At 47.6% G+C, this 14,657-nt stretch overlaps 1 protein-coding gene and 1 long non-coding RNA gene across 3 annotated transcripts in view; both read right to left on the reverse strand.

Annotated features, from left to right (window-relative positions):
* Nucleotides 1–246: 246 nt before the first annotated feature.
* LOC131408219 (ral-GDS-related protein-like) overlaps nt 247–14,657 on the reverse strand; it is a 137,419-nt gene continuing 123,008 nt past the window's right edge. For both annotated transcript variants that reach the window (XM_058544756.1, XM_058544757.1), the window contains one exon: nt 247–320. In XM_058544756.1, coding sequence (XP_058400739.1) covers nt 271–320 — 50 coding nt within the window. In that variant the 3' untranslated portion in view covers nt 247–270. The remainder of the gene's footprint in view (nt 321–14,657) is intronic.
* Nucleotides 7,100–14,657, reverse strand: part of LOC131408229 (uncharacterized) — a 35,040-nt gene continuing 27,482 nt past the window's right edge. The window contains exons 2-3 of the long non-coding RNA XR_009220726.1: nt 8,853–8,974; nt 7,100–7,134 (exon numbers count right to left, since the gene is read on the reverse strand). This is a non-coding gene — a long non-coding RNA (uncharacterized LOC131408229). The remainder of the gene's footprint in view (nt 7,135–8,852; nt 8,975–14,657) is intronic.

Here is a 14,657-nt window from a genome sequence, read left to right on the forward strand (position 1 = left end):
GGTGCCAGCTCAGCAACTCATCCTGGAACAGCCCAGCCAACACCACTGTGTCCCGTGACCAGGGCCTCCTGCCTATAAACAGCACCCCACCGGCCCATGGACCAAACAGATCCCTCTGCTTGTTAACCTGGACAAGATAGACGGGAATGTTTCAGAGAAAGTTCAAGTCAGAAACTATCAAAACCACAGCCTGCCCAGTCCCACTCCCCCTACTCCTCCTCTCTTTCCAGTCCCCTAGCTTCCACTTTACCTTGGTCATCAGTTCTCTGCTCAAGGATTCGTCTTGGCAATAGCACTCCTTAAGTCTTTCAGAGCTCTCCCTGAGGGGAGGGGAAAGAGGGAAAGATAAATTTAGGGATAATGTGAGGGGTCTGAGTGCAAATCACTTTTCTTTGACAACTCGAGAGATTCAACCTCCCTGGAGGAGTGTTCTCACTGGGACCCACTGAGCACTAAAGTGTCGTGAGACTGGGAGGGGACTCTCCTGTTGGTCATTGGGGTCTCCACTCCCCAGCTCTACAGAGCAGCTTTCTTTTGACCACTTTCAGTTTCAAGTGGGCATAGAGTTTTGTTGTTATAAACACTTGAAAATCTCCAATGTGGCTCAACCCAGTACCTGACATTTAGGGAAACCGAGTCCTGAAGCAGAATTGGTGCACTAAGAACACCAGGAGGCTTAGAGACCTCCTGACGAGGCCCAGGCCTTGTCCCCAGCATTTGCTGCCTCCCAGGAGTTCTTAGCTGACTGTGGGGCCAATGGCAGACATTCAGGAGATCCCCCATCCACCCTGGTCCTCCTATGGAGAGAGGCCTACCCACCAGGAAACTTCCCCCGTGTGTCCTTCAGGTGGTTTGTGGAGGTTTTCTGCAGAGCAGAGATGACAGTGCAAGGTGAGGAGAAGTTCTTCAGGATCTTGCACTCCTGGGGAAGGGAAGAGAATGAGCTGAGGTGGGGCGCTGGAGTCTCTCTTGCTCTAGCTTCAATCCCCTTCTATTTAAATCTCCTCTCCTGGATGAGACAGATGCTCAGGGATTCCCAGAAGGGCACATTTAGGATCCAAAGAGTAACCCTCACAGGGAGGAGGATTTTAACTCACCCCAGGGAAGGAGTCAGGTAGGAAGTGAGCATCCTCCCACTGGGACCTGGAGTCAAAATCAGCAGGCCCCTGGCAGGAAGGGCCTAGAAACTGTGCAGGGGCTTAGACCAACCACTTCAATCCTGGGAGCTGATAAAGATGGAGAGGCAGTTCCCAAGGCTCCAGAGAGGGGCTCCACTGGGCCTCCCACAGCACACCTGGGCCACCTGGATCCAGTGCTCCACCATCCTCACCCTGTCCGGCACCGTCATGCTTAGGTCCCCGAGGCAGGGGGTGATGACGATGCTGACCACCCTTCTGATGTGGTCGACGGTGGCCTGGAGAGTGGGTGCCAGGTGCTCATTGCCGGGCTTGTTCCTCTTGCCCCAGGTGGAGCACAGGCACTGAGAGGGCAACACCTTCCGGAAGAGCTCCTGGGGAACAGGGGGAGTGTCACCCAGCCCTGCCACATGCCAGTCCTGTGTCCACAGCCCCCAAAGTCCCACACAGGTGTCACAGTTTAGACCTGGAGCTCAGGAAGCTCAGGATGCGGCCAGAGCCTTGTGAGATTCCCTGGGTTTTCTTCCCTGTCCACTGAGGACACCCAGCACAGGATGACCCAGGAGCCAATACTGGCAGGGAAGGGAGAGGGTCATTTGCACCCACCCTGTCCTGGATAACTCCAAGCTCCAGAATGTGGCTCAACTCGGCTCATCCCAAGGGGGCATCTTCTACCACCCTGATACCCCCTCTGGTCCCACTCCCCATTCTGATGCCCATTCCCCCATGGCAGCTACAACCAGGATCCTTGTCTGTCTCCCTTGTAGTGAAGTACACATCAGGTGTCTAATAAGTCCTGAGGCTGTTGAGCCTCCTAAGCAGAAGGTTGGGCCACCAGGGATCTGGCTGCACACAGTGAGTTCCTCTCCTTACTGATAGACTAGGCCTTGCCCAGCTTTCCATCTCTTCTACCTCATGGAGTTGGCACAGCCACTCCTTGCAACAGGTCCTCTTAATGTCCACCTCTACGGTCTGCAGGTGGACAGCAATATCTTAGGGGTTCAGAAAGTTGCCCAGGTCGTACGGTTGGTAAGGAGTGGAGCCGGGATTTGGGCCCAGATCATAGGAGTCTGGATCAGGTCTAGGGCAATAATGGCAGAGGGAAGTCCTGCTCCAACCCGCCCTGAGCGCCCAGCTGCTCACAGCATCCATCAAGGTCAACTGCTCCACCACCAGCTTAGGAGGGAAGGCCATGAGGTTAGGCATCTTCTCACGCTGCTTAAAAAGCACAGGTGGAGATGGAATTCCCACTAGAAATGATGGTCCAGGTGACTCCAGTTCAGCAGCTCCCACTCCTGCTGGAGCCGATGTCGGCCCTTGCTACAGCTCCAATACCGCTGATGGAGGGGATGCTGGCTCCAGTGCTAGAAAGGGTGATGTCAACAGAGCTGGAGACAGTTCTACCTCGACCACTGCCCACTTCTCTGCTTCTGCTGCTGGCTGGAGCTCTGCAGCTGGCGCTGGAGCTGGATAAAGAGAAAGGCTCACCCATGTAGCTAACTTTCCATGTGTCCTTCTAAACACAGAAATGATCCCACTTCCCTTCCAGAGGTACCCAGGCTGTGGTCCTCTTTACACTCTGGCTCTGCCTCAGTGGCCTCCAGAAGCTCACACTGGGCAAGGGTAAGAGGGTCATGGCAGCTCAGCTCTGAATCAGGCAAGGTGACATGCATGTACATCCCCTTTAGCTTGAAAAAGGAACAGCCCCTGACTGGTCCTGCCCTAGTTCTGGTCCAACCCCATCATCTCAAGGTCCTGAGTGTGGAGACCCTCTGCTCCTGCTCTCACCTCAGAGCAACACTAGATGGTGTTAGTGGCCTCATGCACCTGCCCCTTGTTGGAATTGGTGGAGTTGAAACCATTGGGCATCTCCTCGACGACCTCCTGAGTGGAGTTCTGCAAAGACTGCCCAGGAGCTGGGCCAGAAGGAATCAGGGGATGGCTGCACACTGCCACTGGGGTCAACCCCCAAGAGAAAGTCTGCTCCTCTGTTCAGGCACAGAGGGACATCCCCGCAAAGAACTGAGGTCAGGAAGGGAAGGAGATCAAACCTCTACGGCTCGGTAACATATGAGTGGAGGAGCTCACATTCTCATGCTGCCAGCCATGACCTGGGGTATGAACATGACAGACCCATCAGGCTTCCGACACCTAACCACCAGCTCCTGCCCAGGAATGACCTACCCCTCATGCCCTGCCTTCCCCCCTCTTCAAAGACACACAGACACACACACACGATGAGGGGCAAGGGATGTGGGGCTGCTCAGGTGGGATCACAGTTGTGTCCTGGCCAGCACTGCCTCCTGCCAGACGCCCAGAGACATCGGGGATGAGGGCTGAGCCAACGGCGGCAACGTCAAAAAGATTCTCTTTCTGAGCATTTTTGAGTCCAGATTCTCCAAAAGTTGGGATACAACAACAAAACATTTTTGCCTGTTGACTGTCTCCATTCAAGTGAGCTGGATGGGGGGCTGTGGGTGCCTGGTTAGCAGAGTTCTAAGATCTGTCAGGGTCTATGACCAAGGAAGTAGATCTTTTTTCAAGATTCCTTTACCTGGGTCCCTTCCCTCAATCAGACTTGTCCAGAGCTGCCCCCTGGGCCCGGGCCGCTCAGCCTCCTCCCCCATATTATCTCCTGAACTGTACACAAGGAGCATACACAGCCATAGCCGCAGCTCCCTGGAAACCTAAGTCGGGATCTAGCTTTGAGGAAACAGAGATGAATGCAGATCTTCTTTTTCTTACCAGTTCTGCATCCAGGGAAAGTCCTTGTGTCACTCAGGTCCTCCTCAGTCTCCAAACCTGCACCATGAGGATCAAGCTACAATCTACTTCCTAGGGACGTTACCCGGTGTATATGACATAATATCTATTACCCATGTGGGCTAGTGTCACATGTACCTAAACTTAGAGTGAAAGAATAATAAGAAGGGGTGATATGTAGCACAGAACACCACTCAAAACAGGCATGGGTTCCAGCAATACGATATTGGAACAGTTGCTTCCAACTTGGCCTCATTTTCAGGTTAGCATCATGAGGGGGTTGAAGCTAATGGAAATTTAGATACTGCCATCCTGCGGCATAAAACCATTCAATTGTTTACTGTTTTATGGAGAATGAGACCCAAGTGCCTCACCTTGGCCTATGAAGTGGGCAGCCTCCACAGTGGTACCCAGTAAGCCCCACCCATGGTATAGCCATCCCCGTGGAACCACTAAGTAGTTAGTAACTGGCTTCTGAACATAATAACAGCCAAAGTGATGGGATGTCTAGTCTAAATTTTAACTAACAAATTCTCTCACTTCCTCTTACTCCCTCTTTCATGTTCCATCTCTCTCTCTCTCACACACTCTGTCGATTCCCTGTAACTGAGGAATCAAATACCAGTGTTTGGGGCTTCCCAATGTGGAGGCCTAGAGGAGAGAAGCACGGGGGTGCCCAGGCCAACAGACAGACAGAAACTCAGGCTCTCAGTCCAAACTGAACCCTGAAGGCTGAGAGTGAACTTGGGGGCTAGTCCTCCCCCCGTCAAGCCTCAGTTGAGGCCACAGCCCCAACCTGTTCAACTCACTGAGGCAGAGGCACCCAGCTAAAATATGGCGGATTGCTGATCCACACAAATTGTGAGATAGTCAACATTTGTAGTTTTGAAATGCAAAGTTAGGGGCAATGAAGTCAGAGAGGGAAAGTTAACTGACACAGCCTACCAGGCCCTGGCCCTACCTTCCACCCCAGCTCCTGTTCTCTCCTCCCAGCCTCCCTCCAGCTGCACTGGCCATATTTCTGACCTCCTCTGGCCAAACTCACTTCTGCCTGTGAGACTCAGGACCAGTGACTCCATCTCCCTGACACACTGCTCCCAGAGTCGTGCAGGTCTGGCTCCCTCTTGTCATTCTGGTCCCAGCAAATGTCACCCCAGTGAGGCCTTTCAGACCCTCCTACCCAGTGATGCCCAGCCCTCCCTCACAGCCTCCTGCTGTGTTTCTCTATAGCACTTGTTCTTTTCTTGCTCATGTCTTTGCTTTTGTCCATTTCCCCTCTAGACTGTGAGCTCCTGGCAGGCAGGGACCAGTTGGTCATTTTCATCCTGCACTTCGGCCCACCAGGGCACCTGGCACAGAGTGAGTCCTCAGTTCACAGCTGCTGAATGAGTACATGGGAAGATCTTGCACCCCTCCCCCTGCTTCTGACCAACTTTGATTGTGGAGATGAACACTAGTAATAGGAGGTACAAGTTGTTTCTGAGGCAAGGGGACAGCCAGAAAGACCTCTGCTTGACTCTTCGCTGCTCCAGGAGTCCAGTAAAGTTCAGTGGACACCATGTAAATTCCAGGTTTACAGCAGCAGGACTCGATGTATATATATATTATGTAATACGTATGTAATATGTAATATATGTTATGTAATAACCATGTAATTGTTACCAAAATAAGTTTACTTAACGTCAATCACCAAACAAAAATAAAAGTTTTTTCCTGGGAAAAACTTCCTGAGAAGTTTTAGGATCTACTCTCTTAGCAACTTTCAAATATACCACACAGCAATGTTAACTTGCAGAGTGCTGTATATCAAGTATATCTCAATACAACTGAAAAAAAAAATAAAAACAAAAACTCACTGGCCACCACTAACACAAGTGGCTGCTCGTCCCCTGGTGGCAAGTACTAGCACTGCAGCCCTCGCCAAAATGCCACCAAACAGAAAAGAACCTTTCTTCAGGTGTCCTCAAGACAGAGGCTCCCCAGACTCCTAGGGGTAAAAGAGCAGGACCTGTCACCTTCGAAGGAGTGGGAGGAATCTCGGGAGCCTACGTTTTCCCCCATCTTGCTGTCCCCCACCAGGTGTCTTCTTCATTCCTGAGGCATCCAACTTTAACCAGGACAATGACCCTGCTGCCAGATGAGGACCTCTGGACCTCCAGATGAGAACAAGGACTGGTCTTCTCTCTTGTCTCTAGACTTGGTGTCTAGTGCTCTGGCCTCTTCTTCCCTATCCTAACTTCGCATCCGCCCAAGCCCCCAAGCCTCCTTAGTTCTAAATGATCTCAAGAGGGTGGAAAGCATTTTCTCAGCGTTTCAGAACACAGTAGGTCATCAACAGAGAACCTAGTCCAACAGACACTTTGAGAGTGACTGGAACCCTTGGAATCACCCGCTGGATGCACTCCACTTTATACAGGAGGACCCTCACTGAGGTTTTCTCTCCTGTTCCCAATGCCTACACAAGAGGATGATGTGCTCATCACAGTTCTGGGTGCCCACAGAGGTGGACTGCAGGACTCCAGTCCTGTGCTCTCCAAGCTGGGCCAGGGATGGGTCTGGAACAAGTAGAAACTTAGGAACCATAGGGATTCCTCTGCCCATCTCTGGGCCTCTGGGCATGTATCTAGGAGAACGGATGCTATGGCCCCATGAGAGAGCTGCCTCCAACCTCTCTCCTTCCTGCCTCTTGTCACTTCCCCAGTGTCGGCTCTTTCTTGACTGCACTTCCATGACCCCCACATGAGAAATCAGTGTGAGTGGGGGTGCCTGTGCACATGCGAAGATGAGGAGAGGAATATGACCCCATGTGGACAGGGGTGGGCAGCAACCCCCTAGGATCTTAATACCTCTCATTACCAAAGGAAACCTGAGGGAAGGGGCAGAGCCTTGGCCAAGGAAGCTGGAGCTCTGTCTAATCTTTGGGACTCTGACTACCTCCTGTGGTCTTGGCCAGTACCTGCCTCTTCCTGGGCCAGTTTCCCAACTGTACAGTGAGGGGTAAGATGTGCAACAGCACAAGCATGTGCTCACCCAGGACAAGTCATCAGACACCATAGATACATTAAGTACACTTTAAGTGTGTTGAATACATTAATATTGCTGTGCAATCATCACCATGATCCATCTTCAGAACTCTTCTCATCTTGCAAAACTGAAACTCTATACCCATCCATGAATAACCCTCCATTCCTTCTCCTCCCAGATCCTGGCAAACACTGTTCCACTTTCTATCTCTCTGAATCTGGCGATTTCAGGAACCACATAGAATGGAAATCACACAAGGTTGTATTTTTGTGACTGGCTTATTTCATTTAGAGTAATATCCTGAAGGTTCACCCATGGTGTGCCATATCTTAGAATTTCCTTCCTTTGTTAAGGATGAATAATATGATATTGTATGTATATTCCACATTTTGCATATCCATACATCCCTGCACAGATACCACAGCCAGGGCCAAAACCAAGCCCAAAATCAAATGGGGCCCCAAACAGATTTTTATCAATGGTCCCTTGGAAACTACTTTCTTAAGCCACGTTCCATATGATATTTACTAAGGATCTTGTCTTGGGCCATGAGTAGTTTTTCAGAAACTCCGTTTTTTCTCCTTGAGCAAGTTTCAACTTGTTTGAGCCAGTGAGACCACAAGACGGCTGGCAAGACTCAAACTGTGGCTGCACAAGTGACTGGAGGATGACCTGGGAGATCAAGAACTCCCCTGCCGATCATGTTAAGGACACTGCCTTTTGAATGTGGGTTGTATTACAGAATATGAAAATCTTCTTGTGCAAAATGCCTAGGACTGCCCCCAACCTTCTCGCACCCACTCTTTTGCCCTTCAAAAGCCCTTTTTAACAAGCCCATCGGGGAGAAGGATTTAACCTTTGTCTCCTGTCTCCCTGCTGTTTTCTTCTAGGGGTATTATAGTTTTAGCTCTTACATTTAGGTCTTTGAAATCAAGCTTTGTATGTGGTGTTAGGTAAGGGTCCAAGTTGATTCTTTTGCATGTAGATATCCACTTTTTCCAAGATAACTTGTCGAGAAGACTTTTCCTCATTGAATAATCTTGGCACCCTTGTCAAACATCATTTGATCACACTGGTGAGGGTTAATTTCTGGGCTCTCAATTCTGTTTCCATTGGTCAATATGGCTGTCTTTATGCCATTTCAATGTTGTTTTGGTACTGTAGATTTGCAGTAAGTTTTCAACCATGAAGAATCAGTCCTCCAACTTAGTATCTCCTTTCAAGATTATTTTTGGTATCTGGGCTTGAGATACCATAGGAATTTTAGGATGGGTTTTTTTCTATTTCAGCACAAAACGTCCTTGGGATTTTGATAAGGATTGCACTGGATTTGTTGATCTCTTTGGATAATGCTGACATCGTCACAATAAGGAGTCTTCCAATCCATGGTGATGGGATGTCTTTCATTTCTAGTAGTGCTGGGTGGCTGTTCAGGTTGAGGGGGCGGCACTTCTCAAGATAGTCATGCAGAAACCCACAGTTCCTCCTCACTGTGCCTTCAACATTTCCTTAGAACCCATCGACAGTCAACAGAGGGCAAAATGTAAGTAAAATGCACGTGGGAAGTTTTCAAAGATCGGGTGTGCATGGAGCACACATTTCTTCCACACTTCTCCGTTAGCAAGAACCACGGACTGAACCAGCAGACCCTAACACATGGAGACTGCAGACTCAACCAGCAGACCCCAACAAATAGGGACTGTTGACCAAGCAAGGGCCAGGGACTCAGGATCCTGGTAGAATCATCTGCCAGCTCAAGCTGACCCACTAAGACTTTTTCTGGCACTCCGGACTAGCCAAAGGCCAATACTGATGCTCTGATAGAGCATCTTATCAATCTAGACTGACCCATTGACCCTGGACTGGAAAGCCAGTTAGATCGGGAGCTCAACGCAAAGACAGTGGATCTCAGATCCAAGAGGAACTTACCCACGGCCCTCAGAAACAGCAAAAAGGATGGAGAACTCAAAAGTTTTGCGGGTACCAATGCCTGTGTTTCTCATCCCCTAAGCCATCAGATGTCTCCTTTGGATCCCACTGCTGCCACCAAACTGGTACAAAACAAAATAAAAGTGAGTAAATTTTAAAAATCTTGTTGGCTTTATTCAACAGTTCATGAATCACGCAGCATCCAGTCTAGCAGAGAGAAAGGTGCTCCAAGAAGCTGTACAAAATGAAAGACTTTTATAGGCAGAAGGGAGCAGGAAAAAGGAAGTTACACTAGACAAAAAAGATGGTTAGTTACTGCAAGGTTACCTTCCTTTAGAGGATGACAGGGCTCTATCAGGAAGATGACCTACCTGCTGCTCATCAGGAGATTCCCCATTGACTGGTTTAAGAGTCCATTCCTGGGAGGACCAGAAGTCTAATTAACTCTCGGCTTGTTGATGTAGGGCATAGTTTAAGCGGCTCCATTTGGGCCTGGTGTCTTGTTTTAAACATATGACTTCTGCTGGTCTCTGATTTCCCCAGTTACACCCCGGCTGTCCCTTCAATGACCATTGTTGATCACACACCCACTGCACGTGCCTGCAGTCCTTCCCTTTCAACACTGTAATCTCACACATAGCTCCTCCCGACACTATCATGACATCTCCCACCACACGTCCCATATACCTTCCACAGCGCCAGCAAGATGCTTCAGAAACACCACCACCATTCATGTCCAATGGGCTGAGATGGCTGCACATACACTGGGAATCAGGAGTCGCAGGGTCTGTCACTTGGCCTCCAATCATCTATTGTACCCTAGCTGAAGGGCTTACCCTGCGGAGAGACTCAGTTTTAGCCAACTCCATCGAACTACACCATCTTTGCCTCAGGCTTCCTTCAAAATGCTCTCCCCACTTTCTGTCCCAACTGCTCCTTGAGGGATCATTTTGGGGTAGACTTCGAGACCACCTTGCCCAGGCCCAAACAGCTCTTGGCCCACAAACACTTTAACCATACCCCCTGAAATCATATAGTACAGGTAACCAGTGAATGGGTGCAAATTACTGATTTTACCTCCAAGACTCCTAATGAATATTTTACACCAGGAGCATCCACTTTTGGGTTTTACTGTGGGCTGATATCACAAGGCTCTCACCCAGTGAGCTTCTCTCTTCCCCAGTTCTCTGAGCAGATTTCTGCAGACTACATTCTGCAATGCATTATTGTCTCTCTTTCAGTCTGCTTCCCTCAGGTCGCAGGTCCTCTGAGTTTCCTGCCCTGACTGGCTACCACCAACCCACAGAGACATTGTCTGTCCTATAGCACTGAGTGTTCAGTTCTACTAGGATTGACTGACTGGACTAGGAACAGGTGCATTGGCGCTACCCACACAAAATCAGCAAACTGAAGCAACCAAGAAGTATCGACAACCTTAACACAACATGGACAACAAGTCAGTAGGAACCTATCCTAGCCCGTGTACAACAGTCTCACGAGACTGTTCTCTAAATGGTTTTAGAAAATGGCCTGGCCCTAGACTGTCTATACCGGCCAAGGAAGGAAGGCTTTGTGCCTTTCCTAGAACCACTTGTTTAATGTACATCAACACACAAGTTCAAACCTACCTCCACCAGATGGCCCAAGAGGTTAAAATATTGCATAATATTACCCAAATCTTTGAACAGATACCCAAGGCCCCCGAGATCACTGACCTATTTTCATGGCTGGTCTCTCCAAGTTGGGAACAATGACAATGGACTGGATTTTAGATTGTTGCTTGTATAATCATAGGATTTGTTACTGTAGCCCTCATCAGATGTTTACTCTCTTGGCTACAACCTGCCCTACCCCTAATAACTCCATTAATTACCCTTATTAAATATCCCAACCAACTTAAAATTAACCAATACTCTGATTAATTTAAAAAATTCAAAATTTTTATGGGAGAAAATCTGCTTAATGTAGAATACTCCGTTGTAAGCATTTTAAAGTATACAGTTCAGTGGCTTTTAGTACAACGATTAAGTCATGTGGCTATCACCACTAACTAATTTCAGAACATTTTCAACACCCCCAAACAAAACCATACTCATTCACACTCTATTTTCTCCTAACCCAAGCCCATGGAAACAACTCATCTGTTTTCTCCCCCTATGGATTTGCCTATTCTGGACAGTTCATTCAAATGGCTTCATGCTATCTGTGGCCTTTGTGGATGGCTTCAATGAGCAGACATGTTTCAAGGTTCATCCATGGTCTAGCATGTAGCAGTACCTTATTCCTTTTCATGGTTCTATAATATCCTATATTATGAATAGGCCACATTTTGTTTATGCCGTCATAACTGGATAGAAATTTGGGTTTGTTCCACTTTTCGATCATTGTGAACAATGCCGCTTTGAATGTCCATGGGCAAGTTTGCTCTTTTGGACATATACTATGGGCCTGTCCAGGTCAATGGTTAGTCTAGCTTTAAGATTTTTAAAAATGCCAAGCTGTTTTCTCCAGATGCTGCATCATTTTACTTTCCTACCAGTAATGTATGTGGGTTTCCCTTTCTCCACATCTTTACCAACACTTGTCATTTTCCATTATGTTGAATATAGTCTTCATTTTGAGCATGAAATAGTATCACACTGTGCTTTGAATTTGCATTTTCCTAATTATTAATGATACTGAGCATCTATCTTGTACTTATTGGCCATCTATGTGTTTTCTGGACACATGTCTATCCCAGTTGGTTACCCCTTTTCATTGACTTGTCTTTTATATTGAATTCTAAGAGACCTTTATAATATTCTCAATATTAGAGTCTTCTCAGTTATATAAGTTGGAAATAGTAGGAGACTTCAATACCTCACTTTTAACAATGGATGGAATATCCAGACAGAAAATCAGGAAATAGCAGACATGAAAACATTAAATACTAAATGGACCTATCAGACATACACAGAATACTTTACGGGACATCAACAAAAGGCGGTGCGTCGGTGCGCGACTGGGATCAGAACCTGGGCCGCCAGTAGCGGAGTGCACGCACTTAACTGCTAAGCCACAGGGCTGGCCCCCGTGTTTAACTTTCTGAATGTGGCTTTCCTTCTGTCCTGTGGGAAGAAGGCTGCCTATCTGTGCTGATCCCAGTATTTGTGTTTCTTTCCTTTGGATTCCTGTATCGATTGAACACTGCAGTCCTGTGCTTCTGGTTTCCCTTAGTTATTTGTAATTTTATTTCCTGTATGAGAAATAACATTTTGAATTTCTTGGGGTTAAAATTGTGAATTGATTGAGAGACATAATGTCAGCAAGGCAAGAAAATTTTTGAACTAAATAGAAGTTTTATTCTTTTTAGGCTAGAGAATCTCAAGATGTGAAATGAATGTGTTGAAGTTTTCAGGTGCATTTTTCCTTTTTACATCAGTGTTTGCATGTGCATGTCCCTAGAGAACATTGAGATTTAAAAAGCTAAAAAATGGAATTTCTATTTTAATTGATGTGAAGAAGACTAATCAAACTAATCCTACTATGTTTAAGGAGCTAAACCCAAACCCCTATCGCATTATAATATGCCACTGACTCCTGAAAATACTGCCTGTGTGAGATACAGTGGAAGGACAAACTAGGACACAGCTTGTCATTTTAGTTAGTGAGAGATATAAAAATTTCTTTTCGTATGGTTACTCTTTGGTAACCGTTAGTGTGCCAAAGGAATTAAATCTTAGAATGGTTTCCTATGTACAGAAGTTAAAATTAAAGAAAAACTATTAAATGGGAAAACATTGTATCTGTAAATTTCTGTTTACATTAGATAAATATGTAAGATAGAAAAGTCTAACCTCAGAAGAGTCATTGCCAACATTTCTGGGTCCCCTCCAGCACTGTTACTCCCGCCACCCCCAGTACACAGTTCTGAACATTCTTGAGCTTCTTGTTAGTGTTTCTTTATATAAAAACAAGCCATTGTGAATGCATATTTTTCTACGCATGCTTGTCCTTGCAATGAGCGGTCAGACTCCGCACTTTTTGATGTGTGCTGACAGCTTACACCTCTCCTTTCCCTCTTCCCCTCGTGTCCACACCTGGACAATCTGAGGAGGAAGTCCAGAGGCTCCCTTCTCTGGCATTGGCTTCGGATCCAACCACACAAGTCCTTGTCTGTGTGCAGAAGTCTTGCCCTGGTCTCAGCCCTGGCAAAGATTTCTTGCTTTGACCAAACTTTAGTCAGGTCCCTGAACCTTGTTGTATGCCTGTCTGTGCAATTCCTTGTAAAATCCAGTTTTAGCAAGAAGATTCCTAAGTCAGTTTAACCAGAACCCACACCTGTATGTCTGATCACACTTAAGATTTGTTCAGGTTCCTCTTCCTCCACCATCCTTCTGGTGGTGTCTGATCACTCTGGCCTCTCTTTGGTAAGAATCCTGTTAGGTCAGGTTAGCAAGAAACCCCAACATTTGAGTTTTTCTTAGTAATTTTCCATCCCCTGACCCCCACAATGCTGCCTGGCCATGAATTCCCACTTGCCCATGCTGCATTCAGAGTCGAGCCCAATCTCATTTCTCCCCCACTGTGAATCCCATCACGGTGGTCTCTGCATATCACAGTGTTTCTGAATAAAATATGCCTTACCATCTTTGACAAATGTCATTGAATATTTTTTGTTTAAAACTCCCAACCACACTAAAAACCCAGGCCAGGCTCCTTTCCTCGCTCCCTCAAGCCATTTCAGAGCTGCTTGAGTTTTTGGCCCTGCTCTCCTCGGAGACTTCTATTATGTAAGTCATAAACTTTTCCTAACTTCTGTGTGTGTGTGGAGGGGGGCACACACCAGCATCAGTCTCTGCATGGGAATCACAGCCCTTGCCAGTGAGCAGTCATATTTTGAAAGGAATCTCTTTCTCTGAGTGGTAGGTGTCAAGAGTGGACTCAAAACATTCAGTGAACCATGTTGTAAACAGATATACTGTCATCCAGGCTTTGTTGTTCCATTTGAGCATTGACTTTAACTTAAAGTCACCAGATGCGTTACCCTTAACAAGAGAGTGAGCCTGTAAAAAGGCCATGGGAGTGGATTGGCGGGGGAGGGGAGAGAACAGGATCAGTTAGAGGAACCAGAGGTCGGAGTGTGAGACAGGAGTTGGAGAAGGGGACAGAGCAGTCGGTAAGAGCACAACAGCCAGGTCAAGGCCTTGTGCACCATGTCTGGGAGTCAGGATCTTCTAATTGCAGTCAGTGGGAGAGCCCCACTTCTGCTTGGATCTCTGGGGCACAAGAAGGCAGTGTCTTACCACATATGTCTGTCCACAGCTACCAGACCCTGGCCAGGGAGCATGAAACGCTGATGCAGAAGTACCTGCACCTGCTGCAGATCGTGGAGACAAGAAGACAGTGGCCAAGCAGTTACGGCAGCAGATCGAGGATGGGGAGATCAATATCGAGTGACTGAAGGCAGAGGTGACTGCTGGCTAGGGGTGCAGATGAGGCTGGCCAGGGGGCGCAAGGCACAGGCCCAACACCTCAGACTCCTGGCTCCTGCAGGGAGCACCAGGGTCACATGACGGGCAGGGGAACCAGCTTCCAGACACAGCTAGGCCAGCCTCCAAACTTAAACTTAGTGATGCTGGCAGAGTGGGAAGGGCCTTAGTCAGATCTGAGTTCAGATCCTACCTCTGCCACTTGACAGTTGCAACCTGGAGTATGTCCCCACATCCCCTGTGCCTCCATTCCTTCATCTATAAAGCAGCCTTTTTATACTTGCCTGACAAGGTTGTGAGGATTGAGTGAAGTTATTTATGAGCGAGTTTTTAG

Source organism: Diceros bicornis, chromosome 7 (genome assembly GCF_020826845.1).
Source record: "Diceros bicornis minor isolate mBicDic1 chromosome 7, mDicBic1.mat.cur, whole genome shotgun sequence".
Taxonomy (NCBI): domain Eukaryota; kingdom Metazoa; phylum Chordata; class Mammalia; order Perissodactyla; family Rhinocerotidae; genus Diceros; species Diceros bicornis.